The sequence below is a fragment of the Myxine glutinosa genome, chromosome 10, assembly GCF_964187855.1.
Source record: "Myxine glutinosa chromosome 10, kmMyxGlut1.1, whole genome shotgun sequence".
In the NCBI taxonomy this organism is placed as follows: domain Eukaryota; kingdom Metazoa; phylum Chordata; class Myxini; order Myxiniformes; family Myxinidae; genus Myxine; species Myxine glutinosa.
This window is the reverse complement of record NC_136270.1, coordinates 37,409,027-37,431,179: the sequence shown is the minus strand read 5'-3', so window position 1 is coordinate 37,431,179 and position 22,153 is coordinate 37,409,027. Positions and strand designations below refer to the sequence as shown.

The 22,153-nt window shown below is 43.3% G+C and overlaps 1 protein-coding gene across 4 annotated transcripts in view; it reads right to left on the bottom strand.

The window, feature by feature from the left end:
• Positions 1-22,153, bottom strand: part of LOC137434463 (ATP-dependent translocase ABCB1) — a 202,411-nt gene that overhangs the window by 39,067 nt on the left and 141,191 nt on the right. For 3 of the 4 annotated variants that reach the window (XM_078785560.1, XM_068127478.2, XM_068127481.2), the window contains 8 exons: positions 20,438-20,578; positions 17,305-17,409; positions 15,910-15,987; positions 11,763-11,846; positions 11,413-11,616; positions 6,936-7,036; positions 5,688-5,828; positions 2,567-2,723 (listed from right to left, as the gene is read on the bottom strand). In XM_078785560.1, coding sequence (XP_078641686.1) covers positions 2,567-2,723; positions 5,688-5,828; positions 6,936-7,036; positions 11,413-11,616; positions 11,763-11,846; positions 15,910-15,987; positions 17,305-17,409; positions 20,438-20,578 — 1,011 coding nt within the window. The remainder of the gene's footprint in view (positions 1-2,566; positions 2,724-5,687; positions 5,829-6,935; positions 7,037-11,412; positions 11,617-11,762; positions 11,847-15,909; positions 15,988-17,304; positions 17,410-20,437; positions 20,579-22,153) is intronic. The other variant, XM_068127482.2, reaches the window with a different exon arrangement.

The window sequence follows — 22,153 nt, the reverse complement described above, 5'->3', positions numbered from 1 at the left end:
AGCGGTGTACAACAAACAAGAAAGCAAGAAAACAAACAACCAGAGTGAAAACTGAGTACTCTCTTTCAGCGCGCGTCACTGCCGAGCCCCCTTCGGTGCCCAGCAATGACGATTTGCAATGCCTGGAGATGGCATAGGAAAGGAGCGGTGTACAACAATCACCAGACATTTGAACACAAATAAATCAAACAATTCTGGAAGCGTACGAAGTTGGTAGTTCGGCTTCTTCTACTTCCTGTTCGGCATTACACTTAACGTAGAAACGGGATGAACGCCACATTCACCAACATATATTTAAGGAAAAGGTGATGAACCCCCTTCCTCCCCTGCCTCCCCCATTCCTCCCCTCCCCCCCCCCAACCCCCCATTCCCCCTCCCCCCTGTTCCCCTAGCACCCCCACACCCCTCCTCAATCCCCCACTCCCCCGCCCGGCAACGCTGGGTACTTCTGCTAGTATCAGATAAATCAGTGTGAGTGGAGGGCATGATTACTCAGTCGATGATCTTTTCACAATAAAATGGTCATTTGAATCTGATTAACAACAAGAAGGATTCCAATATAAACTGTCATTGTAATACTTAACAGACGGAACTTTATGGGATCCCACTGTGGCTGTGTCTCAACACCGGACTTGAATTCTGCCCAAAGGTATTTTAATACTGCTGCCCACTGCCACTCCACATAATGGTCTCTTCCATTACAAATACTGAGCTTCAGTGCACCTGCCGAGACCCTGTTCCCACCATTCTCCTGAAACATCTCCTTGTGCTGTGCTGAATGTTTGTTGTTGATCCCTTTGTCCCATCTTGTCTGTTGATCCATCGCTCTCTGTTGTTCTGCTCTTTCATGAGCCTCGATACTTGTGTAAAAAAAAAAAAAAAAATCAACAACTTTTCAACAAACTAATTTGTGAAGCATGAACTCTTGCATGTTTTGGTGAGTAATTGTCATTGGAGCAATGGGTGTGAATACTATAAATCATTATTCTGCGAGCATAGTGAATCAAAATCCAGGTGCATCACACAATGGGTTTTGTACAAAGGGAGACAGAAAAGAATATTTTGAGTATTTTTAGGTCAACTCATCTCAATTCTCGAAAGGATGAACTTGTAATATATAACCCTGAGTGGGCTGACGGTCATATCTTGAGGTTGTAGTTCAGATCATTGCTGATTTTGGGGGGAACCCCCTGATATTAATATATATAAAAATCTAAGACGGCGTGATCCTGCGGACCATCGAATAGAAGGGCTGTATCCAGTTTCCGAAGGAAAATTGGTTTGAAAATAAGGGTTGGGTACGAATCCGAAGTTTCAGGAAACAATCCCCACACCTCCCCCAAGGAGCCTCCATGATCCAAAATCGAAAGATCGAAGCCTGAGCGATTGTGCGGGATACTGTCTTGTATTCATGTGTCAAGTTTCAGAACAATCAACCGGGTGATAAAGGAGGAGTAGCAAAAATAGCAAAGAGTTAACGGACGGACAGACAGATATCCGGACATTACGACACATTTTATAAGTTAATATCTCCACGAGCTTCGGCAATGTATCCAAAAATAAAAAAACACAAAAGTCATTTTTCACTATTGAGAGCTGGGACCAAAATCTATACATCGCATGATATTTCCAAAAGTAAACTGTTCAGCCTGGCGGATGTGCTCTACCGAGAGCAGTTCTAGTTTATATCAAGTGTACATCAAAAGTTATAAAAGTTCAAAGTTGCCCAAGCACTTTATGGATACCCTGTATATTTATAAATGTTTATAAAGTCACACAAGTCAGGAGACGACGATGGTTCACGAGGGAGCGGTATTCAATGACAGAGGACGGACTATAACTGAAACAGGCCCGGACAGGCCAGGCCCGAAAATGTCAAAACGAAGGTCACTGACCTTCAAATGAGATAGAAAATAATGTATAATCAGTTATGAGGTTAGTTAGCTGCACAATACCGAAAATTCGGTTCGATTCCGACAAGTTTGAAAATTTGACCTTTGTGACCTTCAAAGGTCAAAGGTCGAAAATTCTGAAATTTGTTGGAAAACGTGTATTTCATGATGTATGCGATAATATAAGATCATGTACGACATTTCACCCAATCAGGAAGTGAACAATGTAATAAAACAATGAAAAATCGACTTTTCTAAATTTCGTGACCTTGTGACCTTGACCTTGGGGCAAAAATGAAAAATCGAGCTCCGTGGGGCTAGACACATGACATTGGCCAAACCAAATACCGAAACCCCTGTCAGATTCCACCAAACCCATCGGAGAAGATGTAGCTTGAACTCGATTACCCCTTAAAAAGACATCTTTTTCGGGCGTGGCTCCGCCCACAATGGGCGCAATACGCCCACACTAGGCAGGACACAACTACATCATGATATCGACCTCCCACCCAAGTTTCATCAAGATCGGATGATATCATCGGGTAGTTATGCTGCGGACAGACAGACACACAGACACACACCCATGACGAATATAGTGGTCACTGTTTGATAACTCGTGAACCAATATACTCGCATGTGATCAAACAGATGAGGTATAATCAAAGTTCACGTACTGGTTTATCTCCAGCTGTGCTGTTGTAGTCAATGAGCGGTTGTTGTTGAAACAGATGGAAAAGGTGTCTGGTGGACATCTTGGCCTTAGCATAATCTGGTACCATTGAGCTCGCTTGGCCTACAGCCATTGCTCCAAAAACAATGGCTGAGAAAACACTGTTGTAGGGTATGGTAGTAGGAACGGTAAGGAGAAAAGAGGGAGAGCGAGAACAATATTACAACATCTCAAGAATTGTTTAATAAATGCTACAGCTTATGTCAGTCACTCAACCACAAAGTTATTACCTGGAGGGAAGATTACCACTTGCAGGCTAATCCAGAGAAGATACAAATCAGTGCATTTAATCTGCCCAACAGGGATACAAACTGAGAGCTGAATACCAGCTAGGAGACCACCGACTCAGAAACGCTAAGTCAATATACCTTGGAGTTACTTTGGACCGCAACATCAACTACAAAGATCACGTCATCAAGACAAAGCTGAAGGTAGGAGCCAGAAACAACATCTTGAGGAACCTGACCAACTCTAAATAGGGAACAGATACCGGGATCATATGAAGTGCTGCCCTTGCCCTGTGATATCCTGCAACTATTGTCCTATTTGGGGCTGTTCCTCACAAACCAAGAAGATGGATCCAGTCCTCAACATGGCCTGCAGAGCTATTTCTGGTCGTCTGAAACCAACGTGAGAGGACGACCTCTAATTTGCTATTTTCACCACTGATCAGAAGGCCATTCTCCTCACATATACAAATAACCAAGCAGTAAATACAAAGAGCCTGGTGTTGGCTTAGCGGTTAGGGTGCCGGCTTGGGATCTTAGGACCCTGGGTTCGAATCCCGGTCGATCGCTGAATTAACGCCAGGGGGGTTGACTCAGCCTGTCATCCTTCCGAGGTCGGCAAATTGAGTACCAGCTTGCTGGGATGAATGATCACGGTGTGTACCCGGATTCAGAATAGGTACACCGTATCCCTGCGCATCGTAAGAGGCGACTAAGGGTTGGCGTCAGGAAGGGCATCCAGCCATAAAAACATTGCGTCAAACAGGGAACCATGATTGTCATGGGGCCCGCAAGGCTAACCCCCGCTCTAGCAGGGAAAAATGGCCTTAAAAACGATAATTCTTTCATTCGTTCATCCACAGCCTGAATTAAAAAAGAATTAAATTGAGATTTTTTTTGTCACTGATCGACACATAATATCCCACAATGTCAAAGTGGATTTTTTGTAATTGGAAGTTTTACAAAATAATTTAAAATGCAATACAGAAATATCTCATTTACATAACCATTCAATCCAGAGTGAATACTACAAGCGCCTTGGCAGTGATTACAGCTTCGAGAATGCTTGGGTATGTCTGTATCAGCTTTGCACATCTGGATTTGGGGTTTCTCCCATTCTTTCTTGCAGATTTGCTCAAGCTCTGTCAAGTTGGATGGGGAGCATCAGTGAACAGCAATCTTCAAGTCTTTCCACAGATTCTCAATGGGATTCAAGTCTGGGCTTTGGCTGGGCCACTCAATGACTTTCACGTTCTTGTTCTGAAGCCATTCCAGTGTTGTTTTGGCTGTATGCTTGGGGTCATTGTCCTATTGGAATGTAAATCTTCACCACAGTCTAAGGTCTTTTTGCACTCTGAAGCAGGTTCTCCTCAAGGATTTGCCAGTATTTGGCTCCATTCATTGTTCCCTATATCCTGACAAGTCTCCCAGCCCCTGCCATTGAAAAGCATCCCCATAATATGATGCCGCCACCACAATGCTTCACGGTAGGGATGGTGTTAGATGGGTGATGAGCTGTGCTCGGTTCCGCCAGATGTTGCGCTTTACATTTAGGCCGAAGAGTTCAATTTTCGTCTCATCAGACCACATAATCTTTTGCCTCATGCTTTCAGAGACTTTCAGGTGCCTTTTTGCAGACTACAGGCTTGCTGTCATGTGCCTTTTTCTCAGGTGTGGCTTCCGTCTGGCCACTCTCCCATAAAGCCTAGATTTGTGAAGTGCTGCAGAGACTGTTGTCCTTTTGGCAGGTTTCCCCATCTCAGCCAAGGAACTCTGTAGTTTTGTCAGAGTAGTCCTTGTGTTAATGGTCACGTCCTTGACGAAGGTTCTTCTTGGTCGGTTCCTCAGTTTGGTTGGACGACCAGCTTTAGGAAGACTCTGGATAGTTCCATATTCTTTCCATTTCCTAATGATGGAGCTGACTGTGCTCTTGGGAACTTTCAACACACTAGAAATTGCTTTATACCCTTCCCCAGATCTATGCCTCCTCACAATTCTATATCGGAGTTCTACGGACTTCCTTGGACTGCATGGTATAGTTTCTGCTCTGACATGCACTGTCAATTGTGGGACCTTATATGGAAAGTTGTGTTACTTTATAAATCATGTCCAATCTATTGAATTGGCCACAGGTGGACTCCAATCAACTCGTAGAGACATCTCAAGGAAGATAAACGGAAATTGGATGTACCTGAGCCCAATTTGGAGTTTCATACCAAAGGGGTTGAATACTTATTGACTCAAGACATTTCAGATTTTCATTTTTAATTATTTTGTAAGAATTTTTAAAAAATAAAAGAAATCCACTTTGGCATTATGGAGTATTATTTGTAGATCAGTGACAAAAAAATCTCGCTTTAATCAATTTTGAATTCAGGTTGTAACAAAACGAAATGTGAAAATGTCAAGGGGTGTGAATAATTTCTGAAGGCACTGTAGCTCATCATAATGGGATCTCAAGTTCAAATTCCTGACAATGTGGTGATTTGTCCATTGCCTTTTAATGTCCTAATTTGCAATAACGTGCACTGATGTTGCCTAATATCTAAATTGTTCTGTACGATTTATATGCAAGCCTCGTCCTGAGGTTTGTATCACTGATAGAGGATCAGCACATAATTCAGATTTTGATGCACCAATATTTTCCTGACTTTAACAAACTTCTCACCATTGTTTCCCAAGCGATAGACAGAATTCATTTTACAAGGCAAAAACAAGAGGTGCTAGATGGGATAAAACTTGCATTAAGGATTTATTGTTAAAATACCTGCTGGATGACAACTGTGTAGAATGTGTTTAACCTGCGTTAAATCATGAAGTAGGTTTTCGTCAACTTACAGGAACACGTTGGTGAATTCCATGAACCCATTGACGACGAGGAAAGCCCCAAATCTGAAAGCTGCAGCCTGCGCGAAGAACATGATGCACTGCGAGAAGCCGAAGGTGAAACCATGGAGTAAAGATTTCTTCATACCCAACCTGAAAACAAGAATTCTCAATTGACTTTCACAAGCATATGATCAGATGAACCAATTGGAGCAGAGGAAAATTGGAAGATATTTAAAGAAAAAAAAAATTATCAAAAGCTTACCCATATTTTATGCAATTCAAGCTTTTCATTTTAGGACAAATCAAAACAGCAGATGGTGGGGTCAGCACCGACCAATTTTAAGAAAAAACCTTATGAGAGTTTAAAAATGGTGTCAAGTGAATTTGAAGGGTTGTTATTCATAGGAAATGTTTTTTGGACTGCGATTCAATTGCAAATTCAGCCCCCTGGTTGCATTCTTACCAGGACATGGGTGTACTGCTGATGTGATGCCCCCTGTAGGTTAGAGCAGGAATTTCTAATTTGATCAGGGAGCCGGAAATAGCTGGCCTACTTTTCGTGAGGACACCGTAGGATCTTTAACGTCGACCAAGTAATACCGGCACACGGGGCGCCCAGTTTAACGCACATCCGAGAGATGGTACGCACATTGATGAATTGCAAAATATCTCAAAAAGTTGGGGATGGATTCTGAAAAAAACTTGGTGGACAGGTTGCATGTGTGACAAGCAATAATTGATTCCATTTTGGGGAATATCCATATCTGGATCCGGATACGAGAATTTTTAAGTGATTCTTCATCGTTGATTGATAGTTGCAGACGAGTTACGACAAAACTTGGTGGACGAGTTGGTTAGGTGACAAGAACAAGGTGATTCGATTTTGGTTCAAGCCTGAATCCAGATCCGGCCATTCAGTGTGATACAAAACGTAAACTAATCAGGCCGGTGGAGGTATACGCTCTACCGAGTGCCCTTATACTTGTAGATACTGTCTGCAAAATGACAATCTGTGCTACATGAACAATGTCTGACGTTTTTTTATGGAGAGTCACCATTTTTACACCTTATTGCGGAAACGCAATGGCAAAGTCAGAAAGCATGTACAGTATACCACACTTGAGTCATGAACATAAAGGAAGCTGTGAAAGATAAAACTTTTTCATGCCACAGTCAAAGTGAACATGAACTACACTTGTGGGTGAATGTAAGTTTTGCAACCTGGCTGAGAAAGAATAAACGTGACGCTTTACCTACTTGTATGGCATTTCCAGCTTTTCAAAATAGTGTCGTTCTATTGTAGGCTCACGTGTCAGTGATATAACTGTTCGGATATTCTCGACTGCTTCTGTGGATATCTGCAATTCAAAACCACAAGCAGCACATTTTGGTTCGAAGTAAAAGCTCGTGCATGTTTCTCAGTTGGTACAAAATAATTTTAAATGATTGATTGCCCTAATGTTGTGAAAGTAATGTGGCGATAGTTGTTCAAAAACTGTGATCTTGTTTTAATTAATATTTAAAAATAAAATCGACTCTTGAAATTTGTCTTCCGATATAATCTATGGTTCAGTTTGATGCATTCAAAGAATTGTTTGCTCAATTGCATTTGAAACAATACCGAATGACAAACGTGTATATACTGTATATTATATATATATATATATATATATATATATATATATATATACATATATATATATATATATATATATATATATATATACACACAGACTTGGCATTTAATATGGACTTGTTTTTTTTCTTGACTTGGGTTTACTTTCTTAACTCAGTATATCAATCTGGTGCGTTTCTTTTACACTTTGGTGATTTATTTGTTAAAAGAACCATGTCACTGATTGTCTGTCGCAGCAAGAAGTCAACAACAGGATTATATCACAGGTGGCGTGGCAAAATGTACGGACAGGTGCATTTGATGATTGGCTTCACAGTCGGGTATACAAGGGTTGTTGCGTTCTGTATTAGTGGAAAACAACTGCTGCACGTCTCCAAAAGTTATTGCCGCTTCCTCTGGAGATGGTCCGTCAACTCGACAATGCTGTTTGTCATGGAGTGGTGGCTTTACGAAATTACGGCATGAAACAGCGTGCTATTGCTCGGCAGTATGGCATCACTCAAGGTCAGGTGTCAAAGATCCTGACACGAAATGCTCAGAGGGGTGTCCCTACTCCAATACCGAGGCCAGGGCGTCCCCGCTGAACCACAAGGAGGGATGATCGCCAGCTGCACCGGTTAGTCCACAATGGCCGTACCAAGTCAGCTAATCGGCTTAGGGCTGAGTGGCAGCAACTGACAAATGTGCCTGTATCCAGAAGGCTAGTCAACCAACGACTGGTTCAAGCAGGCTATTGTGCCAGGCATCCACTGAGAAAGCCACGCCTGACCAGAAAACACCGCCAGTGCCGATTGCAGTGGGCCAGAGAGCACCGTCAATGGCAGCCAGGACACTGGAATCACGTGATCTTCAGTGACGAGTCTAGATTTCTGATCTGTCGTCAAGATGGCCGCGTCCGAATGCGCAGACAAGTGCATGGAGCCTACAACAAAGATTGTATAGTGCCAAGAGTCCAAGCTGGAGGTGGTGGGGTGACCGTTTGGGCTGCTTTTCATGCAAGGGGCAAAACTGACCTGGTTGTTCTGAATGGAAACCTGAACCAGTTCAAGTACAGGGCCATTCTGGAAGAAACGTCGCTTCCATTTGCTCGTGCAGCCTTTCGAGGAAACTGTCTTCCAAGATGACAATGTACGGCCTCATAGTGCTCGCATGATCCAACACTTTCTTGCTGAACGTGGTGTAGAGCACGTGGTGTAGAACGTGGTGTAGACCAACAATGCAATGCGCTCCAACCAAGTCCTTGTAACCAACAATGCAATGCGCTCCAACCAAGTCCTTCAGAGGGCTTTGCGCGCTGGGTTATATAGCGCTGCCCAGCGAACCCTCCCGAATCTGGTAGATGCGCACTCACCACGCCCCTTAGCCATGCCCACTCGAGCCCTGGTTGGTTGTTGGGGTCTTACCGGCTCCGCCCTTGATGTCTGCCTGACGTGGCCACACCCCCACCCTTGCGCTCCGCCCCTTTTCCAGGCCTGACCTCGTGGCCTTTGGGCTGGTTCGAGCGAAAACCCAAGGGCAGCGAACGCTGCTGGCAAGCAAGGTGCATTAGCCGAATCCCGGCACGGGATGGATGCTGTCCAACGATGTAGATTTGGAGGGTGGAGGCACAATGAACGGGGCCTACTCTTATTTATTCTACACAATGCAGGTGATAACTATTGGAAATGGCCTTATCTCACATATACTAAGAAATAACGAACGTTCTAAGGTGACCTACGTGTTGCTTGTGGACTAACTATGGGGGCAGAACCTTTGACCTTTATTCCTCATATATGTACACTTTCAGAACCGCAACAATATATATATATATGGGGACCACTTTCAGAACCCTCCATTTACTGGTATATATATATATATATATATATATATATATATATATATATATATATATATATATATATATATATATATATATATATATACAGTCACGTGAAAAAGTAAGTACACCCCATGTAATTTGACCTTTTCAACATATTTCAACGTACAGCTATTTGATCTTCATTTCAACAATATTTATAGATAAAGGTGATATAATATAACAAATATCATGAAACATTTACATTTTGTAGTCCATTGTATAATTTAAATAAACATAAATGCAAATTTCACATGTGGAAAAAGTAAGTACACCCTTGGCTCTAATAGGTGGTGTTTCCCCCTTTGGCAGAAACAACCTCAAGTCGGCATTTCTTATAACTGTCTACCAGTCTCTGACATCGACTAGGAGAAATTTTTGCCCACTCCTCCATGCAGGATTATTTCAGCTGTGCGATGTTTGAGGGATTTCTTGCATGCACAGCTCGTTTCAAATCCCCCCACAACATGTCGATGGGATTTAGATCCGGGCTTTGACTTGGCCACTCCAAAACCCTCCATTTCTTTCTTTTCAGCCATTCCTTGGTGGATTTACTGGTATGTTTAGGGTCATTGTCATGTTGCAAGGTCCACCTTCAGTTGAGCTTCAACTTTCCGACAGATGGCCTCACATTATCCTCAAGCACCCTCTGGTACAATGAAGAATTCATAGTGGATTTTATGATGGTGAGCTGCCCAGGCCCTGATGCAGCAAAGCTGCCCCAAACCATAATATTTCCACCACAACGCTTTACAGTTGGTATCAGGTTCTTGTGGTCAAATGCTGTCTTTGGTTTTCGCCAAACGTGTCTTCTAGTAATGTGGCAAAATAGCTCTAACTTTGACTCATCTGTCCAAAGCACATTGTTCCAGAAGTGCTGGGCTTTGCCTTGGTGTTCATTGGCCAACTTTAGTCTTGCCCTGATGTTCTTTCTGGACAGCAAAGGCTTCCTCCTGGAACACCTCCCATGTCGATCAAATTTGTGCAGCCTCTTTCTAATGGTAGACTCGTGCACTTTGACATCAACAGTGGCAAGAGCTACCTGTAGGTCCCATGATGACATTCTGGGGTTCTTAGAGACTTCTTTCAGCATCTTGCGGTCTGCTCTCGGGCTGAATTTGCTGGCGCGGCCTGGCCTGAACAAGTTGGCAGTTGTTTGGAATCTTCTCTAATTGTAGATGATCTTCCGGACAGACAAATGATTGATTTCTAATTGTTTGGCGATCTTTTTAAATCCCTTCCCAGACTCGTAGGCATCTATAACCTTCTTTCTGAAGGCCTCAGAGATCTCTTTTGATCTAGGCATGGTGACGCCGCACACTTCAACAACAAAGAGCAAACCAAACTAAATGTCTGAGGTTTAAATAAGACAGGTTTCTCGAAGATCCTCTCTGACGATGTTCTAATCATTTGCACCTGAGCTGGTACACCTGATTCGAATTTTAGGTATTTGAAGTAGTGATAAATGTAGGGGTGTACTTACTTTTTCCACGTGCGAAATTTGCATTTATGTTTATTTAAATTATACAATGGACTACAAAATGTAAATGTTTCATGATATTTGTTATATTATATCACCTTTATCTATCAATATTGTTGAAATGAAGATCAAATAGCTGTTTATTAAAATATGTTGAAAAAGTCAAAACTTTACATGGGGTGTACTTACTTTTTCACGTGACTGTATGTATGTATATGTATATATATACATATATATATATATACATATATATATATATATACATACATGTATATATATATATATATATATATATATATATATATATATATATATATATATATATGTATATATATATATATATATATATGTATATATATATATATATATATATATGTATATATATATATATATATATATATATATATATATATATATATATATATATATAAATATATATACACACATACTATCATTGCCAGTTTTTCCTCTTTCCTCTTTTTCTTTGTAGCCCTTCACATTTAGAGGCCTCAGCCTTGATTAGGGCAAATTTGAACAAATAAAAAAACAATTGTCAAAGTAACCAAACTAATGAAACTTCTGAATACGAGGCACTGCAAGAAAAAAAAAATGATGGAATTCCCACTTCCTGGCTTAAAATGAAAAACTGAACAACACATTCAAAAAGAAAGTTGCCAAAAGCATTAAGGTAATTAAGTTTGGTTTTGAAGTTTACTTGATTAACAGAAATGTGGGACAGGAAAAAGAAAGTCAGCTGTGGCACCTTTCCTGCGTCCTCCATGTTCTTCCTGTCTTTTGCAGCATGACCAAACATTGCTTTCATTTCCAACATGCCACCCAATACGAGAACAGGCACGATGCCCAAGACAAGCAAGGCGAGTTGCCAGCCATACACAAAAGAGATAACGATACCGGTAACCATGTTGGCAGCATTCTGGGCCAAGATGGCGAGGCGGGTCCCTATCATCTGCATGTTTGACAAACGGGTACAAATTTCATTAGAGGTTGACCTTACATCTTGTTCTACTACGGTGTTAACAGGTAAAAGGAAACCAATATAAGCAATGAGGGTATACAGTAGGCATATCGATAAAATATAAAAAGCATGCATACCCCTTTAACGTCAGAAGCATCTGTGGCGAGTCGCGTGGTTAAGGCTCCAGTGGAATTCTTTGGATCATCAAACCAAGAAATGTCCTGGGAGCAAAACCAAAGAAAACTTCCCCCTTTAGCTTCTTTGCAAAAGTTAAAGAAACAAAAGATCAAATAAACTGCCGTTTCATGACAGCCATTCACGAGCTAAGCAACGTGAAAACTTATCGGACAGACATGATTACAGCCACGTGGGAACGTGGCTGTAATCATGTCTGCTCGATAAGTTCTACCAAAGTCTCGGCTCATCAAAGAGCAAGTTAATAGAGGGTAGAAGGCCACAGAATGACAGAGGGGTGGTGGACAACCTGTGTATGCAACAGGGTATTACACAACAGGAGAGAGAAGAGGGAAGGAAGCATAGCAAATATATAGGGGGAGATAGGGGAGGCTTAATGTGGAAAGAAGACATAAAGTTGGTATCGACATAGGATGACCAGAGATGGTGGTAAACTTGAATCCTTGGAGGAATGTTGGAATTTAAGAGACTAAGGAGGTTATGGACAAACAGGAGAAGAGAGAAATAATGAAGCATCGGTGAGATTGTGAGCCTGAATTGGAAAAGGATGAAGGGATGAAAGAGAAAGGGAGCAAGACCTGAAGAAAAGGGGGTAGGAAACGGAGACAAACAACCTATCTGTGATGAGCAACAAGCTCTTTGTTTATGTTTCTTTGTGGGAAATCCCAATGTTGTTGAGAGCTTAGAAATCCACAGCAACCAGGAGAGACAGCTGTGAAACAGGGGAACCGTCCCAAAGGGGAGAATGGTACTCCAATCAGCAACACAAGACCATCGTAACCAAAGGACTTAGATTGAGCATCCTCCACCATTACATCACTGGCTTTGGAGGCCGACATTGAAATTATGGTCTGCAGAGAGCTTGTTCATATCAGGTAGCTGATGATGAGGTCCTAGAGACTGAATTCACCTTTCCGTTTCCACAATTATCCACTGAACCTCTTGTGGTGGATAATTGTGCAAATGGAATAGATGGTTTATTTTGACAATCAAGTAACAAAATGGCCGCCACTTGGCCATCTTGGATCTAATCTCGGGAAAAAATGGCCTGCATATGTAACCCATCATTCCTTATCTGTGTGCCAAATTTGAGCAAGATCGGCAAATGCATGTCTGATAAATGGTTGAGGAAGTGTTCAATTACAGGTTTTTTTTACAACTAAAATGGCTGCCAGTCTACCTGTCGGTCATCTTTGATCAGATCGCAAAATAAAGTGAGGTGCACGTGTGCCATCATGTACTGTGCTTGTGTCAAGTTTGAACAAAATCACACCATGCATGTTCAAGAAATGGTTGGGGACACATTGAAGTAAGAAAATGGCCGCCAGTCGGCCATCTTGAAACTTATCTCGAAAGAAAAAGATGTGCATATGCACGCCATCATTCATTATCTGCTGCGAAGTTTGAACATTGGTTAATGCATGTCCGAGAAATGGTTGAGGACGTGTTCAATATCAGGTTTTTTACAACTAAAATGGCCGCCAGTCGGCCATCTTTGATCGCATCCAGAAACAAAATAATGTGCATATGTACACCGTCATGTGTTGTCTTTGTGCCAAGTATGAACAAAATCGGTCCATACATCTCCGAGATTTGGCTGCAGACGGACGGATGGATGAGACCCAATCCATAAGCCCCCGTTTTGGACCCAAGTCCAACGAGGGCTAATCATTGATCAACTTTTGATCTTCCTGGGTGAAATCCAGCCTGCGCTTCAACAATGATTTCTTTGAATTTCTTCATCATTCTTCTTTGATTAATAGTTAAGATTTTCCTTGCGTGACTCAGCAACCTGATGCTTCTGTAGTTCTCACAATTTAATATGTCCTTCTTTTTGTATATGGGGGTAATGATGGCTTTTCCCCAGTCGTCTGGAAATACTTCACTCTTCCAGAGCAACTTGCACAAATGGAAGATTATGTTCATACCTATTTCACCAGAAGCCTTTTTTTTATAGTAAATTTAGTCTTAGTGTTTGTTAACTTCATTTATAAAACTTCCATCGTTTTCCTTCCAGCAGTTTTTAACATCCTGCAGGTCTGTCAGTACTTCCCCCCCATCCTACTCTTTACTGTTTCCATTCAAGTTTTCTGGTCAAGTAAACATTTTTGGACTTGGTAGTTTGGTGTGCCTTCTCCACATTCACGCATAGATCTTTTAGCCACTTGTCTTTACATTCTTTAACTTTCCGTTTTATTACCCTCGCCAGAGGAGAGGGTATTGCATTTTCTCCTGTAGAATTATTTAATTATAATTATGACGTCATAGGTCACATGGACAGGCGCCATCTGGTCAAACTGGTCAAACACTGGTCAAACACTGGTCAAACGCCACTGGTCAAACATGTGGAACATGTCTTTCAATCCTGACAAATCTCACACTCTTACTATGTCTCTCCGAAAAGATCGACTGGACAACGCTCCCATCTACTTTCTCAACAATCCTCTCCAAGAAGTTCTGTCGCTCAAGCTTTTGGGTCTCACCATCTGCCATGATCTTTCTTGGGAAAACCACATTTCCAAGCTGGCCTCCAAAGCCAGTCGCCGACTGGGCATCCTCCGTCGTGCGAAGTCCTTCCTCGGCACACCTGAGCTCCTCACCACATACAAGGCTTTCATCCGCAGCTCAATGGAATACTGTTCTCCCCTATGGGCTGGTGCTCCTGCCTCACACCTGGCTCGGCTTCACGCTGTTGAATCCAAAGCTTTCAGAATCATTGGAATCTCCCGCGATGAAGCTATCTCTGAGGGCCTTTCACTCACTCACCGCAGGCAGGTAGGTGGTCTTTCTGTCTTCTACCGACTCCTCTCCGGCCTTGCTCCCCCAGCTCTCTCTGTGCTCTGTCCCCCAAATATTCCTACAGGTCGCACAAGATCTGCCAGCAACCCTCTGATGGTTAAACTGCCAAAATCTCGGCTCTCTGCTCACCTTCACTCTTTCATTCCTCTTTTCTCCCGCCTCTGGAACAAACTCCCACACTCACTTCAATCACACTCCTCCCTCCAGGTCTTCAAAACAGCTGTTCACCACCATCTCTTATCTTCCCCCATCCAAAACCTTGATCTTTTCTACCCCTGCTAATTTCACCCCAATTCCACTTTTTTGAAATACCAACTTCTGTCCTGGAAGTCCTTGGTGTCCTTGTGTATTATATTTCTCCCACCCACCCCCCCCCCCCCTTCCCACGCCTCCTCCCTCCAAGCCCTCTCCCTCCCACACATCTCCCTGCTCTCAAATGTTGTGTGCTCTCAAGTGTTTGTGTGCTTCCCCTTCTCTCCCCATCTTGTCTTCCGCTCCCTCTTTTTATATATTTTGTTTGTCTGGTTGATTTGTTTGTGAAGTGGATGTCAGCTCTTTCACGAGCCTCGATTCAGTATACAAAAAAAAAAATATATATATATATATAAGACTTCTTGGTAAAGATCCACAATGGCAGCAAACTGCACCGTCATTACCAAGGCTATGGCTCCAAGTCAGCCTTGTGAATGCTGACAAGATTGACCGTGGCAGAGCAGAAGCATCAACATTTTCCAGCTGGTTAAGTAACTTCTCTCTGGATGTCAGATGGACTTCCTGTGCCGCTTCACTGTAATCTAATGGGTTGAGGAGCACATTTCTTAGGCGAGGACGAATCTGATCATACTCTGCTGTTCCAGACATTTTCTTCGCCACCTCCTCATATTTTTAATTTTAATGGTCATTTTTGTGGAAGGCCCTGTTCTGTGGGAGCCCCTGGGCTGGTGCCCTGCTCGGCTGAGGTTCGAACTACCATCCTCCCAAATTCAGAATGGACGCTCTTACCATAACACCACCAAGTCAAGGTGGGATCTTTCACATTCATATGACTGTAGACAAGGTAACTTACCTTTGCAAAAGATGGCTTTCCTTTTTGGGGATGCTGAACGACACCACTGCACGAGAACTGTTATCTTTGGTTCAACAAGTTACATTTGAATTCACCAGGGATCGAAACCATCAGGAGGACACTTCCATTATGTCAGAAAATGTATGCATGCACCAGTCAATTAACTTTATTATTCATTCGCATTTGAGTCTTAATTGGACCAGAATCCACTCAATAGTTATTACCTGTCGTAGCATGGACTGAAAGCCCCGGTATCGAAGTTTCTGTGTCAAAGTTTCTCCTGAGTGACCAAAAAGGAAACCCTGTGGAAATGAAACACAAAGGAAACTATAAAGAGCAATTAGAGATGGCAGAGGCCCTCACCAGGTCCTGTTTTGTGTTGTGTAATTTGTGTGGCAAATAAATGGAAGGATGCACTAAATGAAAGGTCATTACTTGCAAATGAAAGGTCTGAAAGGTCTAAATGGTCTAAAGGGTAGAAAGGAGTCCAAGGCTCTAAACGGTCTCATGGGGTATGAAAGGTCTTATATTAGGGTTATAAAGGATCGAACATGATCTGAAGGATCTTAGGGGGTCTAATGGTTCTAAAGGGTGTACCAGTGTCTATGGGGATGTAGAGGTCGATACAATCTGCAGGATCTGAGAGTTCTAAAGGGTATTCGGGTCTTAAAGGATCTTAGTGTCTTGAAGATTTTTGGGGTTATAAAGAGTCTTTGGGGTCTTCGGGGTTTAAAGGGTCTTGGGGGGGGGGGTCTAAAGCGTCTTAGGGGTTTTATGGATCTTAGGGATGCTAAGGGTGTCCTTATGGGTCTTAAGTGTCTCAATGGGTTTAACGGCATAAAGTAGTTTAATGTAATGAATACACCGACTCGCGTTCTGACGGACAAACAGCCAAACAGACACAAATGCAATAACCTCTCACCTGGAGAGGGTAAAAAAAGCCAAATTACCATATGCAGAAATATCATAGCAGTTGTCCACAGCAGACTCTGATCTTTGCTGTTTTAAATTCTTGTTTGTCAGTGCTTCACACGGGGCTGACAAGATGGCCGAGAGGTACGAACACTCGCCTCCAAGATGTCTAGCCTGGGTCCAAATCCCTACCGGTTCTTCACATGTTGGGTGATTCATCAATGTGTGTGCCGTCCCTCAGATGGACGTTAAATGGGTGTCTCATAGGCCAGCATTCAATGGTGGACGTTAAAGATCTCATGGTGTCCTTTGCAAAGAGTAGGCCAAAGCCAAAGACGTTAAGGGTTCAAATCCAGCAGCTGAAGGCAGAAGTGTTAATGAAGGTTTTGAATTTTAAACTTCTGGAAGCCCAGCTTTTCGCAGGATATTTTTTTAGTGAAACTTCTCAGGAGAAAGTTCACGGAAAATATAGCAAGTTCATCAAGGAGATTCAGGTGTGGTGCAATTTTCCACCTGTAACGGGACTGATCTCCATCTGATGCTTATTCATGCACTGTCACTGGCTCTGCTCTGCCCCCGGAGCATCTCGAGAAGAAAAATTAAACGCTATGTATGAAAAGTCAGCATCACCCAAAACCCCCTGAACATAACGGGGTGGGGAGTGTGGGTGGGTGAGCATGACGTAATAATGGAAGTAGAATTCATACTTGCAGGAAGAAGGTGAAAAAACAAGCCACACCCAGTGCTAGGTAGAGCAAAGAGTAGAGCATAATTTGCTGTTTGCGCTCGTTGTCATCCGTGATGGCAAAGGCCTAAAAAAAATAATCAAACAAGGACATAAGTCACGTAAATAAGTCTCTTGTTAATTATTAAGTTATACAATGTTACACCTGCACTGGATAATCAGTATGTTTGGTTTGAAATCCAATTGTGCGACCAAGAGCCAAAAACCTCAATTATACACTAGTCAAGGAATAATGAACATGAGGTCCAGCTCATCTGTACCTATAAAAGGCAAAAATCTCTCTCTCTATGCACGGCCGCATCTTTTAAGTTGCAAACTCCAAACTCGGGGTACAAATACAACTTTGTGTGGGAGTAAATAGGCTATGTGGCCGTGGCCATCACCATGTGGTCATCACCATGCTTTGGAAAAAACAGGTGGGAGACGAGAGCCGGTGAAGAATAGCTACCGAGATGGCAAAAGCCAAAACAAACACGATGAAGATCAATCACGAGGAAGGCCAGTGATGATCAACCTCCTCAACCAGGCCTTGTGGACCCCTTTGTCCTTTAAGTGAGGCCTTCTTATCTGCCCCCATCCTCTTCCTCCAGGCCCTCAAAAAACAGGGTGATCCCAGCTTAGGTAAATCCCAAGAAACAAAGCCACAATTAAAGTCTCCTTCAAAACTCCTCCGTGATGAGCTTGCTCCGCTCATCCTCTCACACAAGGCTTCTTGATATCTCCTCCAACACAACAGTTCCCTTCTTCTCCCTCGTCCTCATCTCCAGGTCTATCTCTTGTTCTCCTCCCTCCTCCAAGCGAGGTTCTCACATTCTCCTCTTCCTCCTGGGTGGAGTGCTCCTCTGACAGTACCACCCACGGGGTGACGCCAACAAAAGTAAATGCATGATGGCACTTCCGGCTCCACAACACATTACGGACAGGCCAGACAGATCGTGATGGACTTCCGCATACGTGAAACATATGCCTAGCTTATGGGAGGTTCTCACCTACTAGCCCCGCCTACACACATGAATGGTTTAGACCCACAAATTAATGACGAACCCATCTATAAATTACATGCGCTGCACCGACAGTTCTAGCATGTCTCTGAAACACTGCTCCATATCTCCACGAATCTTCTCAAGGTGATTGCAATAAACGAGCAGCTCTTCATCAGAAACAGCAGTTTCCTTTGCCAACCGGGGAAAGTGGTACACATCTCTGCGGCGGAGGGTTTCCCTGTGCAGAGTCGCCTTGGTTACGAACGCGCCGATCACTTTCTTTGCTTTAATCAGAGTCATATGGTCACTCTGGAGTTGTTTGTTAACATCATTCAGTATACTGAATATGTCCGTGAGGTAAGCCACATCATGCTCAATCGCATTCACTTTCTCCGATAGCTCCGTATCAATTTCCGACAGAAACTCGACCACTGTTGAGAAGAGGGCATGGAAACGGGTCAAACCAGCGCCTTTGGACAACCATCGAACTTCGGTGTGGAACAGGAGCCGCTCGAATGCCTCATCGTTCTCCTGGCAAAGCTGACGAAACAGCCGATCATGCAGAGACGACACCTTGATTTTATTCACTGCTTTGATTACTGTTTGGAGTGATGTATGAAGTCTGGTGCTGAGAGCTTTTGCTACAAGATGCTGGCGGTGCACGACACAGTGAATGGCGAACACGGACGGTACCTGGTTCTTCAGAAGCGCAATAAAACCACGCTGGCGGCCAATCATCGCTGGTGCCCCGTCCGTCGCGCAAGCGAGAATGTTCTCCATCGGTATGTTCTTATCAGTAAAGTACTTCTCCAACGTTTGGAAGATGGAAGAACCCTTCGTGTCGGCTGGAGAGAGCGGGCAAACAACATTTCTTCCACCATTTCCTGATCACGGATGAAGCGAACGTAGCAGAGTAACAGAGCTTCACTGTCACGCAAACTGGACTCATCCAGCTGGATGGCGAAGTGTGTGCTTCTCAGCTCACTACACAGCTTATCTTCTACATCTGATGACATTTCATCAATCCGCCTGGCCACGGAATCATTGCTGAGCGCAATCGACGAGAGAACTGGATTCGGATCCTGGCCCATAACGGTTTTTATCACTTCCCCAACAGCTGGTTTGATCAACTGTTCGCCGATTGAATACGGTTTTCCAGATCTGGCGATGAGCAATGACAGCTTATACGACGCTTCCAGTCCTGTATCCACGAGCTCTTGGCTGGCTTTGAACATCGTCGTTACCGTCGATCCAAATCGCCGCTGCTCCTCTAAATCACCAGTGCCCCCCAAATCATTGCCAGCGCCCCCCTACCGCCCGTGGACTCTGGAGCGCCCTCCTGAAAGTTCCCAGCACCCACTGGGGGGCGGTAGGGACCACTTTGAGAACCTACATGCTAGGTGAATGTCACGGTATAAAATTCAAATGTTTAATCGACATCTCGGTTAAAACAAAAAATAACACCACTCTGGCCTATCAAGCGTCTTCGGTGATAAGAGGGGTGGAGCTTCGCTTACACCTCAGCCCTTCTCTCGGACGTTCGAAGGTGAATTTTGTTGGGAATTGAACCACTTGCATTTAAATATTTATATTGCGTATGCAGAATGGAATCAATATAGAAATGTTCCACAGTCACAACGCGGCTACATCGAGTGCAAGTACAGCAGTCATTGCATGATCCAGTACGACTTCAAACAAGGAAATGAGGCCATTTTTGCTACAGCTTTAAACATCAATCTTCTTGATGGTTTACTAAAGTCTAAGTAACTCGATCTTGATCGGGTGACCCAACTTATCTATAATATACACAAGTGAGTACCAGCAGATTAGCCAAAAGACTTAAAGTCCCCTGTGAAGAGTAGCATAGCTTACGATGCAACACCCTACTACCTGTAAAGCATCAGAATAGGAGCTTGTATATAATAATATCGGAGCCACAAGAAAGTGTAGATGGAACAAACAGCCTCATAGACTGCGCTTCTCAGCAATTGTAAAACAGAAAGTGGTATCTTAGAATAATTACTTTGGTCGTTCAAATTGAACTTACAAGATAAATCGAGGACAGTGAAAGTATACAATTAATCTTTCACTATACAGACAGTTTGTTGTTACCCCAATGGAATGTGAGAAGATGATGGCAAACGCTGGCTGGACAGCTCCATTGCAGGCAGCACAAAACGTGCCAAGTGCCAATGAGGGCCATTCTGCTTTGTTGAGCTTCAGTACATCAAGGAAGGATACATCTGGCAAATCCTGAGGTGGTGCACATTCAAAGAGAGCGAGAGAGAGAAAACTCTCATATAAGCTTCTTAATGAGATTCATGGCTGCTTTTAGTCATCATCTGCACGAGTCAGGTGGAGTCGTGTCTACATCTCGTCATCTTCAGCTCGATGTGTGCATAAGTCAGCTATCTACTCTTGGCTATATTTGAGTCATATTTGCATCGCTACGGCAACCTTATGTGCCTGATAATTGGTGGGCAGAGAGGCGGAAGGAGAGTGAGGAGGTAGGTGCTGTTGACAATGCAGAGATATGTCTTCATCATTTATAGAATAGTCAAAAAAAAAACCTTCCCATTCTTCCCATACCCAGATATGAGACTTGGAGTTAGTTTTCCCCATGCACAGATTTATTGCCATTCTTTAATTAATTCTCCTTTATGTCCTCATTAGTGATAACTCACTGATAATATTATACTTATATATATTTATATACAGTCACGTGAAAAAGTAAGTACACCCCATGTAAAGTTTTGACTTTTTCAACATATTTCAACATACAGCTATTTGATCTTCATTTCAACAATATTGATAGATAAAGGTGATATAATATAACAAATATCATGAAACATTTACATTTTGTCGTCCATTGTATAATTTAAATAAACATAAATGCAAATTTCGCATGTGGAAAAAGTAAGTACACCCCGACATATCTCATATACATATACATATATATATATATATTGTTGCGGATATGGGACTTGGCCTCAATATCCGCTTGTAAATACTCCCCTATTTCCCCAATACTCCCCAACTATCCCCAATCCCCCATTCCCTAGTCCCATTGCCTGTAAATAACACTCTGTAGAACCGACCTTCCCCTTTTTCCCCCATTAAATGTCGTGCCCAGGTCCACCGCATCTCACGTAGACAACTTTCGGACATCTTGCTAGTTATTCTTAGTCTATGTCAGTTAAGGACTCGTTTCCATTAATTCTGACTCTTCGTTGCACCAGAATGTGATTATATGGCACCAGTAGTGAGTTTAGGACCTTCCCATACCTCCTCCCATCTTCTTCCCCAAACAACAACTACAACAACAACAACTACAACAACTACAACAACGGCGCGGCGCGGGGGGAGTGTGCGTCCTCACACCGGCTCGGTTAGCCGCCATTGACCATGCGCTCCGACGGGGTTACCACGAAGGGGCTCCTTGTCAGCCCCTCGTCAAGGGCGGAGCCGGTAACCCCCCCGCACGCACCCAATGAGAAGCAACGGGCCGATTCCATCTGGGGCGGAGCTAACGAGCCGAGGGCGTGTCACTCCCCGCCGGATATACGCAGCGACTTACCGGATGTGACGTCAGATGCGCCCCCAGCTTGAAGAAGAGCCAGGCACCACCTCCAAGCGCTGAGCGAGCTCCACGCATCGACCCGGTATTGCAGTACCTCCGAGAACGGTGCACCTTGAGCCATCGACTGCCCGCTTTCCTTGCCATCAATCCCCGTGTGAGTCAGTTTTTGTCCTGTTTATCTGTCGTCTGTCGGGGCTATTATAAGAGTGTGTCTGAGTGCCTGTCTTTCTATGCTGTCCCTCTTGTAG